This window comes from Rhipicephalus microplus, chromosome 8, assembly GCF_043290135.1.
Source record: "Rhipicephalus microplus isolate Deutch F79 chromosome 8, USDA_Rmic, whole genome shotgun sequence".
In the NCBI taxonomy this organism is placed as follows: domain Eukaryota; kingdom Metazoa; phylum Arthropoda; class Arachnida; order Ixodida; family Ixodidae; genus Rhipicephalus; species Rhipicephalus microplus.
Window position 1 is genome coordinate 82,577,092 of NC_134707.1, and position 24,616 is coordinate 82,601,707.

At 42.2% G+C, this 24,616-nt stretch overlaps 2 protein-coding genes across 5 annotated transcripts in view; one reads left to right on the forward strand and one right to left on the reverse strand.

Annotated features, from left to right (window-relative positions):
• The window catches only part of LOC119163865 (uncharacterized), a 35,219-nt gene extending 31,672 nt beyond the window's left edge, over nucleotides 1-3,547 (reverse strand). Inside the window, exons 1-2 of the mRNA XM_037415941.2 lie at nucleotides 3,376-3,547; nucleotides 3,009-3,055 (exon numbers count right to left, since the gene is read on the reverse strand). Of these exons, the coding sequence (XP_037271838.2) occupies nucleotides 3,009-3,055; nucleotides 3,376-3,457 (129 nt within the window). The 5' untranslated portion in view covers nucleotides 3,458-3,547. The remainder of the gene's footprint in view (nucleotides 1-3,008; nucleotides 3,056-3,375) is intronic.
• The window catches only part of LOC119165646 (gastric triacylglycerol lipase-like), a 78,351-nt gene that overhangs the window by 40,226 nt on the left and 13,509 nt on the right, over nucleotides 1-24,616 (forward strand). For 2 of the 4 annotated variants that reach the window (XM_075872221.1, XM_075872222.1), the window contains exons 1-5: nucleotides 10,486-10,645; nucleotides 13,904-14,111; nucleotides 18,525-18,639; nucleotides 20,434-20,584; nucleotides 22,874-22,966. In XM_075872221.1, coding sequence (XP_075728336.1) covers nucleotides 10,544-10,645; nucleotides 13,904-14,111; nucleotides 18,525-18,639; nucleotides 20,434-20,584; nucleotides 22,874-22,966 — 669 coding nt within the window. In that variant the 5' untranslated portion in view covers nucleotides 10,486-10,543. Of the gene's footprint in view, nucleotides 1-10,485; nucleotides 10,646-13,903; nucleotides 14,112-18,524; nucleotides 18,640-20,433; nucleotides 20,585-22,873; nucleotides 22,967-24,616 lie in introns of those variants that run through there. The other 2 variants (XM_075872223.1, XM_075872224.1) reach the window with 1 other exon arrangement.

The following is a 24,616-nucleotide window of genomic DNA, read 5'->3' on the forward strand; positions in this document are numbered from 1 at the left end:
GACAAGGTTTGCCATAGACTGCTACTTTACAAACTACACCAAATAAATGTTGACGGTAACCTACCAAAGTGGATTGAATGCTTTTTCCCTAAGAGATCACGATTCGATACTGCAAACTGTCAGAATTCATCTTCTCGCGAAGTTCATTCCGGCGTTCCGCAAGGCGCAGCCTTATAGGCCCCCTGTTGTTTCTCATTTTAATAACAACATCTCATCATTTGTATCATATAAAATTTTATCTCTTTTCTGACAACTATGTTATTTTTCGAGAAAGTACCAACGATAATGAAGTTAACATATTGCAATTTGACCTTAATGCTATATCTAACCGCAATGACAAATGACTAATGCACCTCCACATTAAAGAGTGTAAAATCGTTTTTGTATCGAGAGCTTCCATTTCATCACATATTTACTATCTTAATAACATTCATCTGGATTCCATTAACTGTTATAAGTATCTTGGAGTTCACATAAGAACTAATGCGAACGGGTAACCTCATATTGAATACATTCTTAACAACGCTAACCGCATGATTGGCTATTTATGACGCAACTTTTTTAATTCTTCATATGGCTTAAAACCGCTGCTATACAAAATATTATACGCTCTAAACTAGAATATACTACTGCCATGTGGGACCCCACCTATATTAATCTGGTAACTTCCCTTAAACTTGCTGAGAATAAATGAGTTCGTTTTGGGTTGTCTATTTATTACAAAAACGCGAGCATTTCAACCATGCATAAAAACTACCCTAGCACTCCTTTCCTCAACATATCGTAAAAAAAATCTCCAGGTTAGCATTATTTCGCAAGACCTACAATAATCCTTTTCTTCGTGACCAACTACATCTTCGCCCTCAGCACATATCCCGCCGCATTGATCACCAACACAAAGTAGGCATGCCTTTGTGCAGCAGAAATACTTCCTTCAATTCATGTTTCTGTTCTTCTGTTCACCCAGAATTCTGTTCCACGAAGAAGTGGAACAGAGTTCTGGGTGACATTATTACTATTAGTGATAACTTCTTCTGTTATGCACTAGCTTGCATTGTATTTATGAGATTTTTTTGTACGATATAACTATATTTCCTGCTTTTTGTTCAGTTACCCTTTTTTGTAATAACCCACTCCTCGATGTAATGCCATTTGGCCTTGAGGGTAAATTGAATTAATTCAGAAATATATAAATGCATAAATTGATAAATATGGGCAAAATTTTCAAAAAAAGGCCTAGATTGATAACGTTAGTGTTTTCGAATCCTCCCAAGAATTAATCAATTTCTTGTGAAGGAATTAGCTCGTTTTAGAGAAATTCCGGTGCCGACGTAGTTTGTGAGTGCGAAATCACTATATTTTCCGGGATGAAACATTCGAGAAAAATGCCAATTAAATAAATTTTTGTGGTTCAAGTGGAGATCACAGCCGGTGTTCTACCACGCAGCCATACGTCTGCTTGAAAGTACTGTCAAGCTCACTTTTTCTGCAAGGAAGTCGAATGAAAACCGCTTTCCTGTTCTACGAACACACGCGTAATGCACGCAGCCTTGACCTTACGTAATCTAATATCGCGGTAATATTGGATAGTAGAAGCGTACTTTGCCATTGGGTTTGAGGACATTGATTATCATAGCGACTTCGTAGTTCATTGCCGGGGAAGGCTTAGACAATAGGCACACACGCTACTGCGTGCATTCCCTTTCCTTTATTCCTCTCACCCCTTCCCCCAGTGGAGGGTAGCAAACCGGACGTGCGTCTGGTTGACCTCCCTGTCTTTCATTTCTTCTCTTCCTCCTCCTCCCTTGAGACCACGTAGTGGGTGCATAGAATTTTGAAAACAATTCACCCGCATTATTGCTCATGGATCAAAGCATGCTACTCATTAGCAGCCAAACGAAAAACTTCACTAACACACGTCAATTTCTCCTCTATCGATTACGTTGTACTAATAAACAGTGTAAACTTCTGGAGTAACATCTTACAACAAAATGTGTGCATTGGCTGGTTGCAGTGCGCAGTTGGAAAATCATATCGCTATAGCGTTGAATTATTACGTGAGAAGGCTAAAGAGTCTCCCAGTTTCGAACAAATGTGCACAAGCTTTAACAAAAGAACGTTGCCATTACTTTTATGCGAGGAACACAGATCACAATTATGCAAACTGAAAGAAGATCATTTGTAGCCTTAAAAATACTTTGTGATGTTAGATTGAAGTACAGTGTTGACTACATTACTGCAGGTGGCACATTGCGAAAACATTTATATAAAACTAATCTATAAACATTAAACAATAAAGTTAGGTCGGCACCATCATGAATGTCATGATAGAGATAGTGAATTCCCTCGTTGCTTCTGGAGTTTTAAGCAAAAACGTCTTCATTCAGGAATGTTTGCTGCGGATAATCTGGGGAAGTTTTCGACAGCATGTTGATTGGTAATACGGTGGCCCAAACAAAATGGTAACCCCATTTTTTTTTCATCGTTTAGTTGCCTTGAGGTGTTTTTAATGGTGCTTATCATTGAGGCATTGGCAAAAAAAGAAAAGAAAAATACGGGCCACGTATCTACGTAGTTGTCTATAAAGGACATCGAAATTTTCCGTCTGGAGGCGGTGCATGAGATATGACGCCATCTCGCAGTACTTTGAATAAACCAGTTTTTTTTTGTTTTTTAGAACGCAGAGCCATCGGGTCGTTTCAGTGAAAGGCCCAGATTTTTGCAAAGAAGCCGAGAAAACACCCGCTTTTTTGGTAACAGCATCGCATTGTCAGTGCAGCGTCATGAGCTTTTGGGTCTTTATAATTTCGTGTCTACGCCTTTTATAAATAGAAACGCACACTGTCCAATCCTTACGTATTGGTGTTGCACCTGAAATATGCGTGTTCTTTGCTTTCTGATTGACAATGTTCGGACGCAAAGTGTAGTATGTACACATTGAAATGCGGTAAATACTAATGCGCATAAGCACAAGCGAAATCTATTTATGCAAAATCAGCAAATCTTACCCCATCGATGCGGTTCACTATTGGAATCGAAATGGCAGTGCAAGAATCTGAATAAGAAAACAGTGTAATAAGAAAACACGTAAAAAACCAATTCATTGCAAAAATAAGTACAACGAAAACATTGAAAAACAATCTTTTCTTTTCACAAAAAAAGAATAAAATTTAGTAACGCCAGTTTTATGGCTTTTTGTTTGGTAGTTCCCTGAGGTGCATTTATGGCTGAGCCAACAGCGTTTATTAACGTATGAAGAATTTTTAAATGCACCAATCACAAAACCACTGGGAAAAAATCACTTCTTGCTTTATAAGCTAAAGGCGTCTAGTGTTTTTCAATTAAAGCACACAGAAACACTGAACATTCTCTCACCTCCACTCGCAGAGTCTGCAGCATTTACATGCGCTATATGTGTGCATGAAGCAAGTAAAACAATAGCGTATAGGTGAAGCATATTGAGCGCGCAATTTTAGTGAATTACAAAGCCGTTATGCCCACGATGCGTTGTGGTGAAGTTGTGCTGACCAAGTGCACCACCACTGAGTACGGCAACCGCTTTAAATATAACGAGGTCCAGCAATATTTTAGCAATCGGCGCTCCACAATGAAAACATGAAATACTAGGGTGAATCGAACTATGAAGCAGGACGCGTCCCGCATTTAGAGACGTGTTTTATTTTTTATTTTTTGTTTGATGTAACCTTGAAAATGTAACTACGCACTTTGATAGGTGCATACTGACAAACCTCGAGGCACGGATTGTAGCGGAATGGCTTGCCGGGAGGTTAATAACTGCATGTAGAAAGCCATCAAGTACGCAGGGGTGTAATTCATTTTGTTCTATGGCCTTGGCAAGGAGTCTATTACAAGCCAATGAAGCGATGAAATGTTGTATGTGAAATCAGTACTTCGTCGGCAGTTGTCACAAAACATCTGTTGTGAGCAGGTTCTACCCAATGGTGCTCTGACAGCACCCAGATACTCTCAGTTCATGGCTGGATATCCCTGCAGACTACGACAAGCTATCACAGGTGCATGGGGGAATTGAAAATTCTGTTCGGCACATGGTGAATATAAATGAGGGAGTCAATGTGCCCACGTGTAGTGTTGGCCGGAAACAAGTTTTTTTTATATAACTGGGGTACAAAAGCATGCTTGTTTTTTGTGCCATAAGGGTTATTTCGCAGGGCAAAATTCAACCAAAATTGTTCAGAACAGACGCACTTCTTGACAAGGAGCATTTTCTACCGAATATGGCAGGGTTTTATCGCTGAGGTGAAGTGTCGTCGTGGCAGCAGCAATGTTTTTATGTCTTGTCATCACTGTTGTTGCAAAAATTCCCTCCATGCCTCAAAAATAAAAGTTTAGCAGCTTGCTTTCACTTTAGGTATTGATATTATGCGAATAATGTCAGAGAAGAGGTTCATGAGTGGCACTTCAAGCTTGCTAGTTAGACTGACGTCGTTACGGACCTTTAGAGTTCTGTGTCATTTTAGGACCCGACAGGAAGGCTGTTACCACAGCTGGGTAAAGGGTTGCTGCTTGTGTGACGGACCCCTAGAATTCATATTAGAGCACAAAAGTCGCTTTCATGAAAATGAAGTATTACCAGCGTTATCTGGAGTACTTCTACGGGCACGAGCAACCATACGCGGTTGCCTGTTTAGGTGAGAAGTATATATAGATATATTATGGCCTTGTTGCAACGTGCCCAGCCAACGCTGCAAACGAAAGTGACGTAGACACCCGCGATCACCAAAAATAATGCAAGTCAGCACTTAATTTAGTACGTGCAAGAGTGATCTGTACATAGCGGTAGCTGGCTAATTGTCCTTGCAACACAATTCTGAGCGTTGGCGTGCCACACCTAAATTAGTACATATAACAAATGACGTACTACTCACGTATTATCCATGGAATGCCACTTGAAGTGTTTGAAATGTCTATTTTCGCTGTGCCGGCTTGGTTTATAGTGTGAACCACATCTGGCGTTTACTCGCATACTATGGAACTTGGTATATGCATGTGTATTTGCGCTGACTTCAGTCAGCACAGTTTTTAGAGGCGAAACTTCTTATAGCGGCACCCGTTCTTCTCCCGTAGTAATTAACAAGTATAACGTTTTGACCTCCAAGGTGGTGCTGGTAAGGGAGTTCTTCTGTGCGTTGTTGACCAATAAAAAATAGTGCTCAATGTACATGTCAATGGCTGCTAATGGGGAATGAGAGACAGGAGCATTCGGCTTTTAGTTAAAGCGCAGGCTGCGATCACCATTAGCAGCCATTGGCATGTACATTGAACACTATCTGACAAGAAAGGGTTGCTACGTTATACTCGCTGGGTGTAACCTCCTTAGTTTTAGAAAGGTTTAGCGAGCGTTGAGCCACAGTGCCATGAATACAATGAACTTGTATATACCATGAATGAACTCGAGGTGGTTAAAAATGGAAAGTAGATACGAAGCGCAAGCCGTAAGAAAGTAAAAGCCGAATTCTCCGCCTCTCATTTCCCATTAGCAGCCATTGGCATGTACATTGAGCACTATCTGACTGAAAAATTTTGCTACGTCATACTCGCTGGGCGTAACCTCCTTGGTTTTCGAAAGATTTAGCGAGCGTTCGGCCGCAGTACCATGAATACAGTAAACTAGTATATACCACGAACTCGAGGTGGTTAAAGGTGGGAAGTGGACCCGAAGCGCAAGCCGTAAGAAAGTGTGCGTGTGCCACCTCTCGTTTAGTCCTTGGAATGTCCGCTGGATGGCGGTGCTTCTATATGGGGAATATATGATGAAAAGATGCGAGATGGTGGTACTTGGAGTGTTGAATAGATGGACGAACGGACACATAGACAGATGCATGGATGGACGCATGAACGGACGCAGGGGCGGCTGCATGGACGAACGCAGGGACGGACGCACGAACAGACGCACGCACGGACGGGCTGATGGACGCATGGACGGTCACACTGACGGACGCATACACGGAAGGAAGCAATAACGAATGGACGGACGAATTCTTCGCCCCACTCTCCATCATTCACTCCGTGGATATGCTGCCATTTTTTTTCGAACAGGATGGCTGTGGGCTTAGTGCGAAGTATGAAGGCGTATCATACACGTTCTTTTAAGGCATGGCAGTCTGCTCAATTTTATTTCAACGGATATCCCAAATCACTTCACGTACATTATAATTAGAAACGAGGAACTGTCTCTGCCTGCGTTTGACCACTCCAAGCCTCACCAATCTTGTCTCTCTCATGGGGCAGCTTGTGGAGGCCTTTGGAAGCAGCTGAAGTGTGTGTAGTTCCAAGCCACCAAGTGAGGGGTATACAATGGCGCAGCTGCTGTGTGTGAATAGAACTATAGGGCTGCGGACCACACACACACACACACACACACACACACACACACACACACACACACACACACACACACACACACACACACACACACACACACACACACACACACACACACACACACACACACACACACACACACACACACACACACACACACACACACACACACACACACACACACACACACACACACACACACACACACACACACACACACACACACACACACACACACACACACACACACACACACACACACACACACACACACACACACATATATTCCTGATGAAGGCCAGACTCTAGGCCGAAACGTCGAAATAAACCACGTTGTGACCGCTCACGGAGGATCTACTAGACTATATATATATATATATATATATATATATATATATATATATATATATATATATATATATATATATATATATATATATATATATATATATATATATATATATATATATACATATATATATATATATATACACACACTTGGAAGGAGTGTGGAACTCGCTAGATATAATAGAATTAAGAGCTCCCTATTTCTGCATTGCGTTTTCGATTTGCTTCCTATTATACTTCTGATATGTGACATAATGACGTTATCGGATTCATCTAAAGATAAAAAAAAAAGCAACGCTCCGTCTGAAGTTTAGGCATTTGAAGAAAGCATAACGAATCTTGATAGGTGCTACCAGGCGCTGCTGATGGTGGAAAGCTCCAAACATATATATCAGGAACAGATACTCATAGGCTGTTTTAATGTCGCCTGCGAGCCGAATCAAACAGGTCAGAAGAGCATCCCGAGCTCCTCAAGCAGTATTACGCGCCTTTCAATGCGTGTTTTAACGAGGAGCACGCAGACGGATTGAAGAAGAATGGCGATTTGGGCTAGTTGGTTTGAGTTCATGATAATAAGGGTTGCAGTGCGAGCACGAATGTGCTAGAAAAAACAGACGAAAGTCGAGGTATGGAAGGCAAAGAGGACAACACGAGCGCTGTGTTGTCCTCTTTGCCTTCCTCACGGAAAAGCTTCCTGTACAGCAACCTCGCAGACGGAGTCGAAACATGCGGCATCACGAAGTCGTTCGCCGAGACGCTGTTGCGACAAAGCTTCTTGTTGTGTTTTACACTTCCAGTCTTGTGCCTGTTGATCCCTACATAATCGACGTTCTGCTCAAGAGGGCAAAAGCTAGAGTTCACACTTTCCAGGTTCTGCTCATTGTTCAACGTCACCCGAGTCTTTCTTGCAGGTATAATAAAGCATACTTCCCATACGGACCAGTCCGGAAGGCAAAGACGTCCTGCAATTATTCGGGTTGTCCGGCTACCCGCTAATGCTGATGCAACTCCACTCGTTGTTGGGGCCGCATAACGTGGATCTCGTTCGGAACCTCTGACATTGACGTCTTGCTAGCAGCCCCCATTCGCCACCATCTAGAAGTCTGTGAAGAACAACATCGAAGATTGGCTGTAGGCTTACTGAGAGACGCTTTTACGTCAGCGGCGTCACTGCGAGACTTTTCTATGTTAGCGGAGCTGTAAACGCCTACCTTGAATCACTCGAAATGTTCTGTGCAGCAAGCATAAAACGGAGCGAGTAGGCTTTCGGTTTGAATTACTCACGGAAAAGCTTCCTGTACAGCAACCTCGCTGTTAAAATATGCCTTGAAGATAAAAGACAACGAAGTGTGTGAACATAAAAAGAGAACCCGCACACTTTGTGCAGCAAAGGACGTTTGCCATACATGGACGTGCTTTTATATTGTCGAGTCATCACACCTTTTTACTGCTCCACTGCACCGGTGAAGACCTTTATTCTATAGATGCCACTGAAGACCACATTGAAGTACCATGAATTCAAGGTGCACCATGTAACCCAATAATAAAGTCCTTGGTGCACGATCGAAACACCAAGGTGATAACATTTTCTTGAAGGTGCGTGAAATATTGTACTTCGCAGTGAACCAACCTTCTGCAATGCACGGACAATGATACACAGCAGCAATAACAATAGCGAGACCATTAGGCTTTAGTTAGCAACCTATTGATTCAGTTTTTGAAAGTTTTTGATATAAATTTATTAAAGTATGAATAAAAGGTGCCACTACACCACCATGGCCAGAAGGCCTGTCTTTCCTGAGAACCGATTCATCAGGAGGCAAGATCTCGTGATAAACAACTTTCGCAGTGAGATAAGTCTCAGTTACACAAATAACCGATGGATAATGGCATTCGAAATTAAGGTAGAGTTTTCAGTTTTATTGACGAGGCTACACTGATATACATTCAAAAGTGTGGAATATCTCCTACGAGACAAGGATTGATTTTCTTTAGTGGTAAATCAACGGGTCACTCTGAAGATGCCAATCTTGGCATCATCTCAAGAGTGCCGAACGTTTTCCACCGACAACTAATGATATTGCAACCAGGATTTTTTGTGCATTTTTCATTTCAGTGAAATTTCGCCACAGCTGCTTCCGTAGCTGCCTCACGCGGACTGAAAAGTCATCATTTATGACTATATTAGTACCTCTACATTTACTTGCATTATGGAAAATATATCGACTTTACTTTTGAAATCTGCCCGCCACGGTGGTCTTGTGGCTATGGCGCTTGATTGATGACCCGCAGATTGCAGGATCAAATCCCCGCCGTGGGGACTGCATGTTCAATGGAGCTGAAAGTGCTTGAAGCCCGTGTACATAGATTTAGGTGTACGTTAAGGAAACGCTCGTGTTTAAAACTTCCGAACCTCTCTACTGCTTGAAAAGATTGATTTATATGTGGGATTTAGCGTCCCAAACCACCGTATGATTATGAAGGATGCCGTAGTGCAGGGATCCCGAAATTTCGGTCACCTAGGGTTTTTTAACGTGCACCAAAATCTCAGCACACAAGCCCTTCACTGCGGTAATCAATAGATGTTGAAGCATGGACAAGAAAAAATAAAATCAGAAAAAAATACCCCGGGTTGAAAGGTATTTGCACCCGGAATTTCTGCGTGGCAGTCTAATATTCAACCACGAGTGCCACGCTGGTTTTTTAAACTCATTTGTAAAGCTGATTGGCATCAGAAGGGCAAAGAAATCACGTAATTTCACGTTAGCCGAAGAATCAAACAACGCTAATTGGGTAGTGAGTTTTGATGCTTCCCGCCCACTGCCCAGTGTACTGCCACAATTCTTTGTAGTCATTGTTCCTATGCAGCACCAACACACACCATGCACCAATATCACACAGATGTGTAGCAGGTACCCCAATTAATAAACCGAAATATGAATAATGGAGTAGTGGGTTTTGCCCTACTGTGCGAAAATCAGGACTCAAGGCGAAGTCGATACCTCGTAGGAAGCCGAAACTTCCCACACATTCTTAGACACAGGGCTTTCAAACCCGAACACCGAAAGTGAGGCAGCACAACTGACTGGACAGCTGGTGTCCTCACCTTTTTTGTCCATGTTTGCACTTTCAAACTTTTAGAATGAATTAGTCCCGACTAGACTCCCTGTTTCACTTAGCTTGAAACACGGTTGGCCTTTCCCCTGCATGAAGCCACGCTCAGAATTCTTCTATGGATGCATCGTAAACATATAAATCAACTTTCTGTGTTACGGGTTATCTTTTGGTGCGACCCATGAAATAACGTCACAGAATAAAACCCTTCCAGCAGCCCCGCTAACAAATTTGTGAAGGTTGGATAAACATCACAGCTGGTGACGTCGACTTGCTGTTTCATTTATTTACTTTGCTATATAGCAGCTTTCCAACCATTTGCCATTACAAAAACTCCACGTTCCTGTCCAGAGTTACTGAACAATCCTCCCAACGCATGCGACGTACAGCTGCAATATATTGTAACTGAGCTGCGCACAATTTGCGGAGGGGCTGTCTGCACACTTTGCGCAAATGTAGACTTGGAAAATAAGAGTACCGTCATTGGAATGCGGTAGTGTTTGCGCCGTTTGCTTTGACCAACTCGGCAAACAATATTGCAGAATAATTAAAAACGAAAAAAAAAACTACAGCAGTGCAGTACAATACGTTGTGAAATTTTTCGTGAAAGCGATATACAAAGTCATCTCACGTGAAAAAGCTGCGACAGTGAAGCTCGGAGCGTTTGACACAGTCTTTCCGTACAGTCTCTTTGGGCGCGAACGCTGGAAACCATTGTATGAGTTGGTTGTTGGAACTACTACTGCTCTGCGTATTTGTCGCGGCCGATGGGACAAAACGTTCTACCTCGGATGTGGAGCGGCAAGTCAAAATGACCACTGTGAGCATCTGCTATTCGCAATGATTGTACTTGTACGGCCAATCAGACTGCCATAAACTTGAGCTATGTTAGCACTTGGAATACCGTTATAAGAACTTTAACAATTTAAACGAAAACGTGGTGTTGAGATCATCAACAAAATTATCGCGGAATGTTTAAGCAACTTCTGATGAGAATCGACACCGCACAATATCACTGTGATACACGACCTGGTTAAGAACTTCCGATTATTTCTACGCGTTTACTAACATCCACCTAAACCGAAGCCGACAGGGGTTCGCGCATCTGGCCTCCATTGAAATTGAGCCGCCGTGGTATGGAATCGTGCCTGCGTCTTCGAATATATCGGAGCAACACCTTCTTTTCTTAGGATCGAAGAGGATAGATAACTGAGTATTCTTGGTTGAAATAGGATGTAGTATTGGTCAGGTTCTGATGATAACGGTCTGCAGAAATGCTCGTTATGGGTAGTAAAACGAAAAAAAAAAGCCAGAATGTTCGCACTCTGACAAGGGGCTGCCTGGGTTTTTTCGTTTTTACGGTGTGTTTCCAATCATTTCTTTTCGCCGAATACATTCCGCTGTGTTTTCCATGAATGATGCTTGCAACCGCATATGAATATCGTTTATCGACATTATTACTCGCATTAATATAGCGTATTTATTTATTTATTTATTTATTTAAGTATTTATGTATTTACAAACTACCTACATCGCCATATAGGCATTATGTAGGGGGGAACAAAAAACAGTCTGTACAAAGGAATTCGTAGCAAAATACATAACGCCTATACAAAGAAATCCACTGCCTCATTTATCAGAACGTAATAATGCGTCACATAATACAGTTTCATATACAAAGAACATACATTATGCAAAAAGAATTTCACAGCATAGAAAAAAATAAATAATTATTTGTTATATTTACCAAGTCGTCACTTAAGCTGTTCCACTCTGTTATTGTTTTTAGAAAGAATGACTGGGAAAAAGTATTGGATCTGCATTTGAAGGTAGATATCTTTTCGCTTTTGTCACAGCGAGTGAATGTGTAGGGGAATTGAACAAAGTAACTAAGGTGATTGATTCCTGTGTTAGAGTAATATATCTGGTAATATAACTTTGCACTGCGTCTTCAGCGGTGATATGAGGCTAAGATGAGTCAGGTAAGATGAATTTAGTAAGAAGAAACAATTTCGTTGCTTTTTTCTAAGTTGAACATTTATTTTAAATGTTTTGGTACATAATGTGACAATTGCCAACGATGATTGCTAGCTTATAGGCATCACTTTTTAAGAAATATAAGTACGATGGAAAGATACATATCGTAGAATAAACATTTCAGTAAATAATGCGGGCTACAGGGTATACAATGTACGCTAATGCCATATGCTGCTGTTGCTTCCTAGAAAAGTGGCACAAGCCACCATGAAGGATTGGCCACGAAATGCACGGAGCTTCACAATTGGCTCTGAGAAGATAAGCAAACGGGTTTATTCGAGCATCCTTGATGTGGTCGTCGTGATAGTCAGGGCTTGCGTGTACGTCAATAATAAATAGACGTTTACTGGCGCCAAATCATCATTTTTTTCTCTGTTCACTGAACTAGCGAAGCTAGTCTGTTCTTGGGAAGAACATCTTGCGCCATTCGAGTATGGGCGCATTTACACAGTCGCAATCGAAACACCTACACTCGCTCACGCACACATATGGGCGCACAAATACAAAAATGACAGGATAGTTTATACTACGACCCTCACTCGACTGCCCTACATATATCTAATACATTTTCCACAAGACAAGTACGGTGAGGCCACTTTTGATACGTGCTTGACAATATGACAGAAGGTGAAATGCCTCGTATTGTTCAAGGCCAGGCCACGAAACGTCAGCATGTGTATCCAGCCATGCAATGCTTAGGTGCGGATACCATTAGCTACTAAAGGTAGCGTTTTAAAGCAGTTGATATGGTGGAAAATTATTACCATGGCAATTTTTTCATTTTTTACAAGCTAGTATATGGCGTACTTATATCATTAACCAGAAACACATTGAACAAGGCGTTTCGCGCTCCGAAAGAAGAATATGAGTGTGATTATGATTTTGCAATGCATGACCAATATTTGCCGAAGTTTTAAGGCAAAAGTGTGCGTTGGTGTAGAGACTCTTGGCAGCACAGCCCAACAACTAACTGGTCGTGTGCATTTCATTGTGCAAAACTTTTAAAATATTAAATAGGAATGCTTATTTCTTGTCTCCTACGGGGAGGGCATATATTAACTTATAACACCATTCCTCAACTCTATTCGAACACTATTGCCATTGAGCATGAGAACTCTATTGACAATCCACATTATTTTGGTGAACCACTAGAATATGTTATAGGTAGGTACAAATGTATAACAGGGTATACTTTATAATGCACATGTTTCGAAAACAATTAAAGTTCAGCTTTTACAAAAAGTTTTGTATATTTTAATAATAAACTTGAAGATCGTGTTTTAAGCGTATTGCTTGATTGAGACCTTAGTTAAATGAACGAACGGAATAAGTGCTTTTGCTCTGGCGTTTGTGAGTGCTTCGCGAAGTTTTTTCCTGTTTTGTAGACTAAGTGTGCCACCTCCATTACTTAGTGCGCTATAGCCGAAACTTGGAAACGCATAGACACATGCACTCAGCTGTGCTTGTACAAGACAGTCATCGACATGAAAAACGTGAATCAACTAGCCTGAACATTAACATTTCTGAACAGACTCAATCTGTACAAAAGTTTTTCTGTTATTCTGTTCGGGAATACGATGTTTTCGAACTGCGTACACTAAGTTAGCGAGCGTAGCGTTTGCGTATGAGTGCCATGTGACTTTTCGAATAGCGTTCGTCCCCAGTGGTGCGCCACCTCGTCGAGGTCACCGCAAAAGGGCTTTCAAAGCCTTGCGCACCGCATGCTATTTCGGGTATTCTGCGGGTGGACTGCAAACGCGAATGGCGGTTAGCGTTTTGATTCATGGGCCATGACAGCGACCGCAACAGATAGCGTACGCAAAGGTTCACGTGTGCTATTCGAAAACTCGCTAATAACGCGTGTAATGGTTGACGACGTAGTTTAGTTATTCTTGCGAACGTTTTATGAAGGTCTGTCGTAGGCAAAACTTTTGCAGAGAATTGGTAGAGCATCTGGAAGCATGACCGTGAGGAAGCCAGAGAAAGTGATCTTAAACAGGTGCCCCACGATTCCCTTGATGATACTCTGGAATAATTGCAGTGCGAGTTGGTCGCAGACATGGGGTACCACTGCGAAACCAGGAAGGCCACCACGGAAGATGGGTACGTGGTCGAGATTGATCGTGTGCGAGAAAATGCAAAGGCAGCTGCATGTGACAGAGAGACCTGCGATAACCCAGTCCTTCTTGTTCCGGGCATGTTGGACGACTCAGCGTCGTGGTTCCTGAACCAACCTTCCCAAAGCGCAGGTAAGGCGGAGCACGAGACGCAGGATATTTCTTGACTCTTCGAAAACAGCGATCACTGAGAGACTGAATTTGCTGTTTCGGTCTCTATTTATTCTGTTAGTTGGAGCAACGTGGCACACAAGGAGTGGGGACAGAAGATTGAGGGATAATCTTGCTAAGGTCTTTCGTGTTTTGGAGTGTTCCTTCTATTTACCGTGCTTTGACGCGCAATGTTGGAGCCGCTTATATTTCAGTCTGTGATGCCACTATAAGGTATATCTAACACTCACGAAAATCGATAGCAGTTGCAGTGTGAGAAATCTAGATTTCTGTTTCATTTAGGTTGCATGGGTCTTTTTTTTAGACTGGGTAGTACGTATAAGTCATCATGGCGTTTAGTATTCACTTTTTTTCTCGACACACTTTTTCAATTTGTGCTTAATCTTGCTGACGATATTTTCGAATTGATTATGGAATTTCTGAGTTGGGAAAAGCAGCGCAAAAAGACGTGGATACAGAAACACAGTACACATATGGGCGCTGAACTTACAACTGAAATCTTTATTACACCAACCGCTCTTCTGACTTCGCACCAAACTGCGCACACCACTCCAATCACTGGAATGGTGTTCTGTGGAAGGAAGCATAACACCTGGAAGAATTGATGCGAGAAGCTGTTGCTTCAACCATAGCAAAGTGACATTGTTTCCCTCTGTAGCATCGACCCCTTTTGTCTCTGTTAGTTTGAGAAAAGAATACAAGCACACACATCAGCAACGCGTCTGTTGTTGAAAACATTCACATTTCCGACGACGTCCTGATAGTGTTGGACAAATGGCCCAAGTTTTGCGCTCCAGCATCTTTTTGACGTCCGAGTATGCTGGCCAATGTTTGGCAGACTGCTGACCGGTGTGGTGAACAGAGGAGAGAGAAGGCCATTGCAGATGGCGTAGAGTGTTTGAAACGATGCTCTGTCAACGCTATGAAGAAGCCGCCCCTTGAAAAAGTGTACAGCACACTCAAGAAACACGGTATCGTTCTGCTACAAGCCGACAGAGAAGGTGATTTCGCGGTGTTACTGAAAACACTGTTCAAAGAAAGAAAGTTAAGCAGAGCATGGCAAAGAAATTTAGGTTATTAGCATTTGATTTGAAGAAGCAGAGACATCATGCTCTTCAACTCCTGGATGATTTAAATTTAGTCAACATCTGACTACAAGCAAAGGTACAGGAAAATGGCTTTCTTGAAGTTTTTCTTACGAAAAAGACTCGCGAGCCTGGAACACCCTTTCGAGCCATTCTGTTTGAAATAGAACGTAGCAGGGCCTTGTCAGCTGGTACCAACAGAAGAACCTCTAAAGCCTATGGTGAGCAATGATCTGTTCTTCGTGCGTTGCGCTTGTGAAAGTTGTAGCGTATATTAGAATGCATGAGCAAGATTTTGTACTGAGTTTTTTTTTGTGGACATAGAAGACCTTTATTCTTTAATTACTCATTAACAGCTGTTCGCAGCGGTTCGGGGCCAAAGCGAAGACACTGAGGAATTCAACTTTGCAAATGATGAGGGCCTCTCAAGCGATAACTTTCTGGCATTATCAGAGTTTTATTTAAATTCTACAGTTGTACAGATCAAAGACAAGCTCTGTGTGCAAAAGAACGGTATATGTATTGGATCTTCATTGGCACCCAACCTGCGTGATATTTTTTCGTCAGTGGTTAGCGCACGCATTATACCTAGGATACAAGACAAAAAGGTGATGAAGATAGGTAGTTTTGTTGAAGATAATCTATAGCTTAGAAAGTAACGGCAGGAGAGAACTTCAACCAAGTAATTGCTAACACTGTCAGTGTTTTTGAGGAGGAAAGCGAGGAATTAAAGTGTATTTGGGGTCCGCGAGAATGGCGAGAGCTTCAATTTTCGGATATCAGGCTGCCATTCTTGCATGACCACACGTGCCGGAAGTACCGTCCAAGGTTAAAGAAGGCACTGCTTCCTTTTGATAGCGCTCATTTCAAGTTCAAGGGGGGCATCATATCGAATCGTCCTAATTCGGCCTTGAGTAAACCATGTGTTCACTTTATGTCAGACAGCTTTCACAATCAAACTTTACGTCTCAAGGAAGCTGATTATCCCACGATGGTAACTTCAAGCGTTTGTGAAGCGCTTCTGTAGAAAAATAAAAGAATGCAGCACTCCAGCAGAAAACTAAACAAATAATATGGACAAATTCGTTACATTCAGCGAGTAACCCGCAACATAAGAAGAATTGCGTTTAAACACGGCGTTGAGGTACTGTTTTCTGCACCTTGCAAGCTTTCGAAATTGTGTGCAATGACAGAAATGTGCAATGGCTATTCACAATTAAGCGCAGAACATGCTCTACACGGTGCGCTTCGAATGTGGTATAGAAGTTTTCTGTTTCCTGTGGACGCAAGTACATAGGGCAGACCTGAAGGTGTTTCAGCGAAAGAGCGAGAGAAGACAATTTGAATGTCCATAAAAAATTGGGAATCTTTCCGGCAGAACCTTGCATAAAATGCGGGTGCATGCACATTTTCGAGAACAAACGATTCGTGAAAAAGGCAAACAGCAAAAGAGAACGTGAAATCCTGGAAGTGCCTGTTATCGGGAAGCAGGAGAACGATACATAGGCATGCGATGACTCACTGACGTTGAGATTCTATATATTAAATGTTTCATTTGAATCATTTGCTTGCCGTGTTTTCTTGTTCAGGGGTGGTGGTTCAGGGGTGGCTTTGTCGTTTTTCACTGGTGTTATTTTTATTTTAGAGTGCAGGATGCCTGCACGCTGTGCAATTCAGGTGCACGTGATAGATTCCAGTGACTATGCAGTTTGCCTACCTGATTCTTTTTTTCTGGCAGGTTGATAGGAACAATGTGAGCTCTTTGGTGCGAATTAAAAGGAGTGATTGATTGATATGTGGGATTTAACGTTCCGAAACCACTATATGATTATGAGAGACGCAGTAGTAAAAGTCTTCGAAAATTTCGACCACCTGGGGTTTTTTAACGTGCACCCAAATCTGTGCACACGGGCCTACAACATTTCCGTTTCCATCGGAAATGTAGGCCCGTGTGCACAGATTTGGGTGCACGTTAAAGAACCCCAGGTGGTCGAAATTTCCATCGGAAATGCAGCCGCCGCAGCCGGGATTTGATCCCGCGACCTGCGGGTCAGCAGCCGAGTGCCTTAGCCGCTTGATCACCACGGCGGGGCCGATGTAAAAGGAGTGGTCGGTGCCATAAATATGTCAGTTGTAAGTTCAGTGCTCGCATGTGTACCACGTTTCTGTGTATTCGCATTTTTCGCGCTCTTTTTTACCAGCTAAAAACGTACCAACTCCCCCAAATCAATGTTCTGCTTTATTTTGTAATTTATGAATACTTGTTGGTGTTTTTTATGGCAATGAACATCAAGGCAAACGCAGATGTGCAGCTACGTTCGGACGGGGGGCATAGATAGAATCGCGATCATCACAGCGCGCTGCTTTTATCGCGTTCTGACTTTAGTGGCAAGTAAAAACAAATGTGGTTATTGATTGCATCGTGGATGACTCTAGTGGGTTTTTATTACCATAAAAGTTACAACCGCTTGAAAACAACTGCGAAACAGTCCCGAAAGTACGTACCGCACCAACTGTGTTTCTTCCTGTCCACTTTCCATCTCGGCCTTGGTTACGAACACAAAAAGTTGTTAATCTCTACGGTAGCATTAGGATATCTACTCAGTGACACAATACATTTTATAAAGATATTACTTTAAAGTGTTTACATAGTATTCATGTCAAAATTGTCGGTGATAGTGAAGAAGGTTGTTGGTAAAACAGTTTGCAAGGGCGTCTGCGCAAGCAGAAGTATCATGTTCTTAAAAAAAAAATAGACATCTCCATGCAAATCGACCACATTGTTTTCTTATGAAGCAATGCGAGATTTAATGGTATGCATCCAAACATATTATATAGTAATGTAACCCCTGGAATAATTTTGGTATAGCCCACCTTAAAGTAGCAGTTTTGCTAGGGCAATGAAACCACTTCGTGGTGGTTCTTACAAACAAGCTGGTTTATGCCGTACTCTTTTGAGATTACTCAATTTTTATAACGCTTAGATTTTTACTACTCTATTGAACTTGCCTCCGAGAAATCTTCCACACCCTTGCGTATTTAGTTGAAAAATTATAAGAAAAACTGTGAAGGTATGTGCCTGAACTCAAGAACGTCATCACAAATTTATTTCTATTTCATTATTTTATTTTTGAGGGCAGGTAACAATGCTCATGCCTTACGCCATATATATACAGATGACACTTTATAAACTTTTATGGACTTTGCAGCTTTCTATAGCGGGGCATATATTTGACACAAAAATAAGCAAAAAATACATAGCATCTTGATGTCTTTCTTCGTTTCGCAGGATTTATGCTGGCTGACAAAGGATACGACGTTTGGACAATGAACACAAGAGAAATAACGAACCGCTGTGAACACAAGGAGCTGAGTCACTCAGATCCGCGCTACTGGGAATGGAGGCAAGATTTCTGAAAACAAGAACTCTGATTATCAGTGCACTTATTAAAAACACATACCCTAACACTCTATTAAGTCTCAGCGCCTAGTTGGCATGCACTTTGTAAACATTCACATAAGGTCACTCACGGCTCACCTTAAAAACAAGAATATATTGCTGTATTATACTAATTTATGGCTTAAACAATGCGGAGCGTCTTTCCATAAAAGTGAGTACTTCAAAGCATCACGAAAACAAGTTGATGTTATTGGCCTGAACATTACATACTAGGTTGTGTCACTTCGTTTCTCGAATGCCGAGATAGTTCGTCGCACCGTATACCGTATGTTGTTTCTCAATACATACAATTTGCGGGCAACTATTACCGGGAATGCTATCTCCCACATATATTTTGAGGTTTTCTCTAATTGTACGGCACGTACTTGAGGAATCCAGTAATGACTACAATTACACAGTGTGAATGACACCCCAGGGAAGGCACGCAACACACGAGAAGTGATGACTGACAAGGGTAATTAAGGGAACTCTATGGTCACCAACAATTCTCCTTGCCACCCGGAAAGAAATTAGGTACAAAGAACGTGCAGGGATGCAACATTAATTCTACCAGAAAACGAGACAAGCAACCGATTTCGCACTCGACACAATAGGTTCTGTTTTTAGGAGTGAGCGGACTTATATATACATACGCAATCTGATCCGTCAATTCTATGTGCCTGCTGGACCTCTCTTACTAGACCATCGAGTTGTTTACTCATGATATTTAAATTCATCTGCATTGGTTTACAGGATCAACGATCACTTTTTTTCTGATAGGTAATCTCTGAAATGTTTGACCATATCTGTCACAAGTAGCTACGCATGCGACATTCTCGTGGTGATTTTTTATATTTCCTTTAAACGTCGTGGAATCGTCCCATGTACTGCATTCCATGTGACAATGGCAAGAAATAGTAAATCACACCTTCTCCGCACTCGGCAAGTTATTTGTCATGCCTAGCTGAAGGATCTCGTGGTTCGCTGTTCAGATGGCTTCCCTCTTTGCACATGCTAGATATATCTTGCATGCGGTAACAAGAGAAATACACAAGGCGCGTTAGATTTCAAGGTTAGAGGAAATGTGCTTAAAAACAGCCAGTGCCACTATCCCTTAAGGAAATAGAGTAGCTAGATAGTGAAATTTGACGCACGTCAATATTCCGCCAGTAGTGATTCCCCGTGCGCGCATGTTTCTTTTAAACGTTTATTGTTCTTCTGCGCACCATTGAATATAAAAGGTTCGCTGGTTCCAATAGAACTTTAGTTGCGAGTCTTCGCTTCGGGTGTCCTGCGTGCCTTCTTTTCGACGGTGTCGAAACTAACTCGCTCAACATAATGTTTTGTTGTTCTCATTATTATTTCACGCGAGAGATGCAAACTTTTTGTTTTTCTTTGATAATTACAAACTAGGTTCTTTTGGGGGTGGAAGTGGGAATAAAAAGTAAGGTATAAAGCAGCTATTTTGATATGGTGCACAATTGTGCTGGTGTACATGCGTGCAAATGCGTTCGAATTAGTTGATTTCGAGGTTGATACGAACTACACAAGCCGACAATAATCGAGCCTTCAGCGTCAAAATAAGTTGCACTGGCACAAAACTAGAGATCACAAGCCCAAATTTTCTCTCCCATACGCTCCAAGCAATGCTAATTTAGGAAGTATTCGGTCGACATTCTGACATCAGAAATTCACTTGAAAACATTTTCCTTCTATTACAGACATTACGTTATACAAATGTTTCACTCTTTGACTGCAGTTTTAATGAGATCGGCAAGTTCGACGTTGCCGCAGCCATTGACCTCGTTCTGACAACGACGGGCGCATCAACTTTGGCGATTCTGGCTTTCTCACAAGGTTTTACGTCCAGCCTAGTACTTCTATCTACGAAACCAGAGTACAACGATAAGGTAAGTCGACGAAGCTATAGCATCAATTTTGAAAGTGAGAGGATAGACATTTGATGAAGTGGTTTACAATTTCGCCCTGTATGAAGGAGGCAGAACCTAATACCATGTAGTCTCTGAACATTTTGCAGATAAAGTATGCTACTTGGTGAAGTTAACGAAATTCCCTCCTGGAATAGTTTGTTCTTAATATATACTGAACAGTGAGGATTCAAGAAAAAGGACAAAGAACAAAATTGCACAGGACAAGTGTTTCTCGCAATTAGGTGCTATCGAGATAAGTTTCTCTACATATATGCACAGCCACGTTAGTACGCGCATGTGCACTGTGCATTACAAAACCACAGCTATGACAATGACTGGATGAGAAATACGTATCATACAGGTCATCTCTCTAAAAAACTGCTTTTCGCTGGTGCACAGCACAACAGACCTATCGGTGAATCATTGGATGTTTTTTTTCTAATGTGTTAAACTTCCATGAGTTCACTGGCAAGTGTAATTCTACTGACGCAAGAAGAAACAGCCTTGTTGATTGCTGTGTGACAGTAAGAGGCGATGCGCATGTAACGCATAGAAACATGACTGTGTATGTATGTATGAAAAATTTAGTGAATTAGGCTTATTTGTGAGTAGTGCCTGCTTTGTTCACTTGTGTTCTTTTGTTGTCTTGTATCGAATCAAAATATATAAATTATCCTCTCATGAGGCATAGGAAACGCTTTTATTTCTCGACAGCCATATGCACTATAACCTTCTAGTGGCAGCAGCGCATGCCTGCAAGCGAACAATTTTCCATAAAATAATATGGCCCAGTACACACGAGGCATAATCGCATATTTACAAGTCCCTAGGCGCGGTCGAAAATACGTAGAGTCACTAGGACACCGAGTTCCCTCGCCAGGCACAACGGGTAAACAGCAGCGATTTGTGCTTTTCTTCTGGAGCAGCATTTCTTTTCGGTCACTTCACTTAGGAAACCGTCAGCTGCCTTAATAAAGTTGTTTACTACTACTGTCGGACAAGATTTGGTTCAAAAGGTAAGACGGGGTGGAACAAGCGGTGACTGACTCGAGAGCGGTTCAAGTTGATGAGGTAAGTAACTACAGTAAAGGGACCCTGCAACAATATTGGAGCATATCCAGCAAAAACTGCCGATCGCTAGTCGAGGCACCTGAGAATGCTCGAGCCAAACATTATAGCGCCAGCATGCGGCCTGGAATTCACATTAAAGTCTGAGAGTCAGCAATGACTAGCTTTGTCTTTTCTAGGCAAATGAAGCCAGAAGCTCGAAGATCCCATGTTACAGAGGCTAATTCTAGCCACTGTACCCTCGTCACAACCATTTGATCAGCCATTGGTTGCATAGAGCATGGTGCACTCGGTCGTTCCAGGAGCTGCCGCAGGATGCCGCAACAGGCCCACGCGTGCGCGCGCTATCAGAATGAAAGGCCGCGATCGGAATGAAAGTGTGACGTAGTTTCTATCTCTATGCCATAAATACGTCTTTTCTTAGCTTCCAGTGATTTCGTCAAGGAGGAAAAAAAAAAGAGATTGCAAGTACAGTGTGCCACAAATATTAGCAGCTCCGCTGGAACTATGTGGATTCCATTTTTTTTTTTTGTGATGGCGGATTTGGAAAGCAATGAGTTCCTTTAGTGAATCCATTCCATGGCTACTTGAAAACGTGTTGCGGAACCCTTTTATCGTTACGATTTTCATGTGAAGCTCTATTTTGCGACACTGGCCTGCATGGCGTCAATGTGGAATCACTTGGAATTTCTACTCAAGTAGGTTTGGTGAACAAGCCTATAGTATAGTTGCGGGCAGCCACATACATGTGTGTGACTGCCTGGAACTCAGAACCGATAGTGGTGCTACGAAGTCAAGTATGGCAGCTATGCGCGCCAGTGACTGTAATAGCAGCTCTGAGTGGTGTTGACTAAGCTGACACTTAGAAACTGGTCTAATTTGAAGTTGCATGTCGAGAACGCAACAACGGAAATGGGAGGAAGCTTGATGACTGTACGGGTGTTTTCTTCTTGCGCATCATACGCAACGTTTGTAAGCCCACACTATATATAGCAGAAACCACGTACCCTCTGCTCATTCTTCGCTGACCTAATCAGCTGTAGGCAGTACACGCGGTCTGGCCTCCATGGTCTTTAAGGTTAATCCTGAAAGTTTTCTTTCATTAAGCTTTCAACTTTGGCGTTCATGAAGAAACGCTCACGTAGGGTTATTTTTGCTCACAAAGAGAACAAAAAATGCACATGCCGTTTTTTTCCCTAGGTAGACATCTTGATGGGCTATGGGCCTGTTGCAAATGTGTCGCATACTGGGCACCCATTGTCTGCGCTACTATTCTTCAGTGACCTCATATTCGTGAGTATCTACATGTGGTGTGAATCGGAACAATCGCACTGCACTACATGCCTTTCTATTCAAGAGGGTTTCAATAAGACACCGGAACTGTATGTGTCAAATAGTGCTTCTTTTCATGGTTTTTTGTTGGGGGGGGGGGGGGCACACTCAATTTCTCTGAAGCACTGATTACTTTCTTCGCGTGCGTCTTTTTTTGCAGATGAGCTGTCTCGGGCTTCTATATTTGATAGCCTGCTTATAGTAAGACGACTAGTACCCTCTATAGACCTGTGAGAGAACTGAGGTGTATTAAATCATTTTGAAGCTCTAAAAAGGAACCCTAGTTCTCTATATGGAGAGGAAAGGTTTTTAGTTTATAGTACCTGAGTGGAGACAAGTTGCTATGGGTGCCGGAATGACCTTGCGGATCCCCGCACTCCAATGCCAGGGACTTTAGCCCGTTGGCTACCAAACCCCACTTGCAGAATTTGTGTAAATCTGAATCATGTAAGCGACTCTCATTTTGTGCCACAAGGTCACGACTTTGAAAAAAAAACAACGTGTCTATATACTAGCAAGCGTACTGTCCTTGGCACTACTGCGGGCCCCCAGGAAACAGTAAAGAAATCAATTATCATGCAAAGGTGCTAAAGCTTCCAAATTATTATGTAGGACACCTTGTATTTACCGTCAAGAAAGTCATTCGAGCAACATATTTCTGTTTAGATATGAAAGAAACCTTAACGATAAGTGTAAGATTAATCTTTGTAAAAAGGGTTTGCCACGCTGTGTGTTGAAGTGATTGTTTTACTCCTCGTGCATGTTATTTTCTGCCTCTAGTCCATCGTAGGCTTCAATCACCTTAACACGCATACGAGCGCGCACACACACACACACACACACACACACACACACACACACACACACACACACACACACACACACACACACACACACACACACACGCACGCGCACACACACACACACACACACACACACACACACACACACACACACACACACACACACACACACACACACACACACACACACACACACACACACACACACACACACACACACACACACACACACACACACACACACACACACACACACACACACACACACACACACACACACACACACACACACACACACAAAGAAAGATTGAATGAGCGTGAACATAGCAGTCTCCACAAAATTAAAATTTTGTGACCTGCTTACGCCAAAATCCCGAGCAGGCTACCTACTACTCTTTTTCGGGAGGCTTGAAGTGTGCGCCAATGACCACTCTATCACAATTTTTTTTCTAACAGTTTCTTCGCTGTAGAATCCTGCAGCAGAAGTTCATACGAATGTAAGTTCCGAGTGATCTTCAGTAGCAGCATGGGTTTTTGCTACACTCACATTGTGGCGGTTCGGGGTCGCATTCTGAGTTGTCACAAATTTTCTGAAAACATTTGAAGAACGTTCCATGTCATGTCATACCTCATAAAAATTTCACTTGAGGATCCCCTCTGATTCGCTATGGAGATAGTGACTGCATGGGCGTTCAATAGAGCAAATTATATGAAGCGCAGGCGTGCGTTTTTCTAAGAGGCCCTTTCACTGCCATCTTGAATTTCGGTTCGCGACCGAGAAAGCTCTCGCTCCTGTTCCTCCATATCT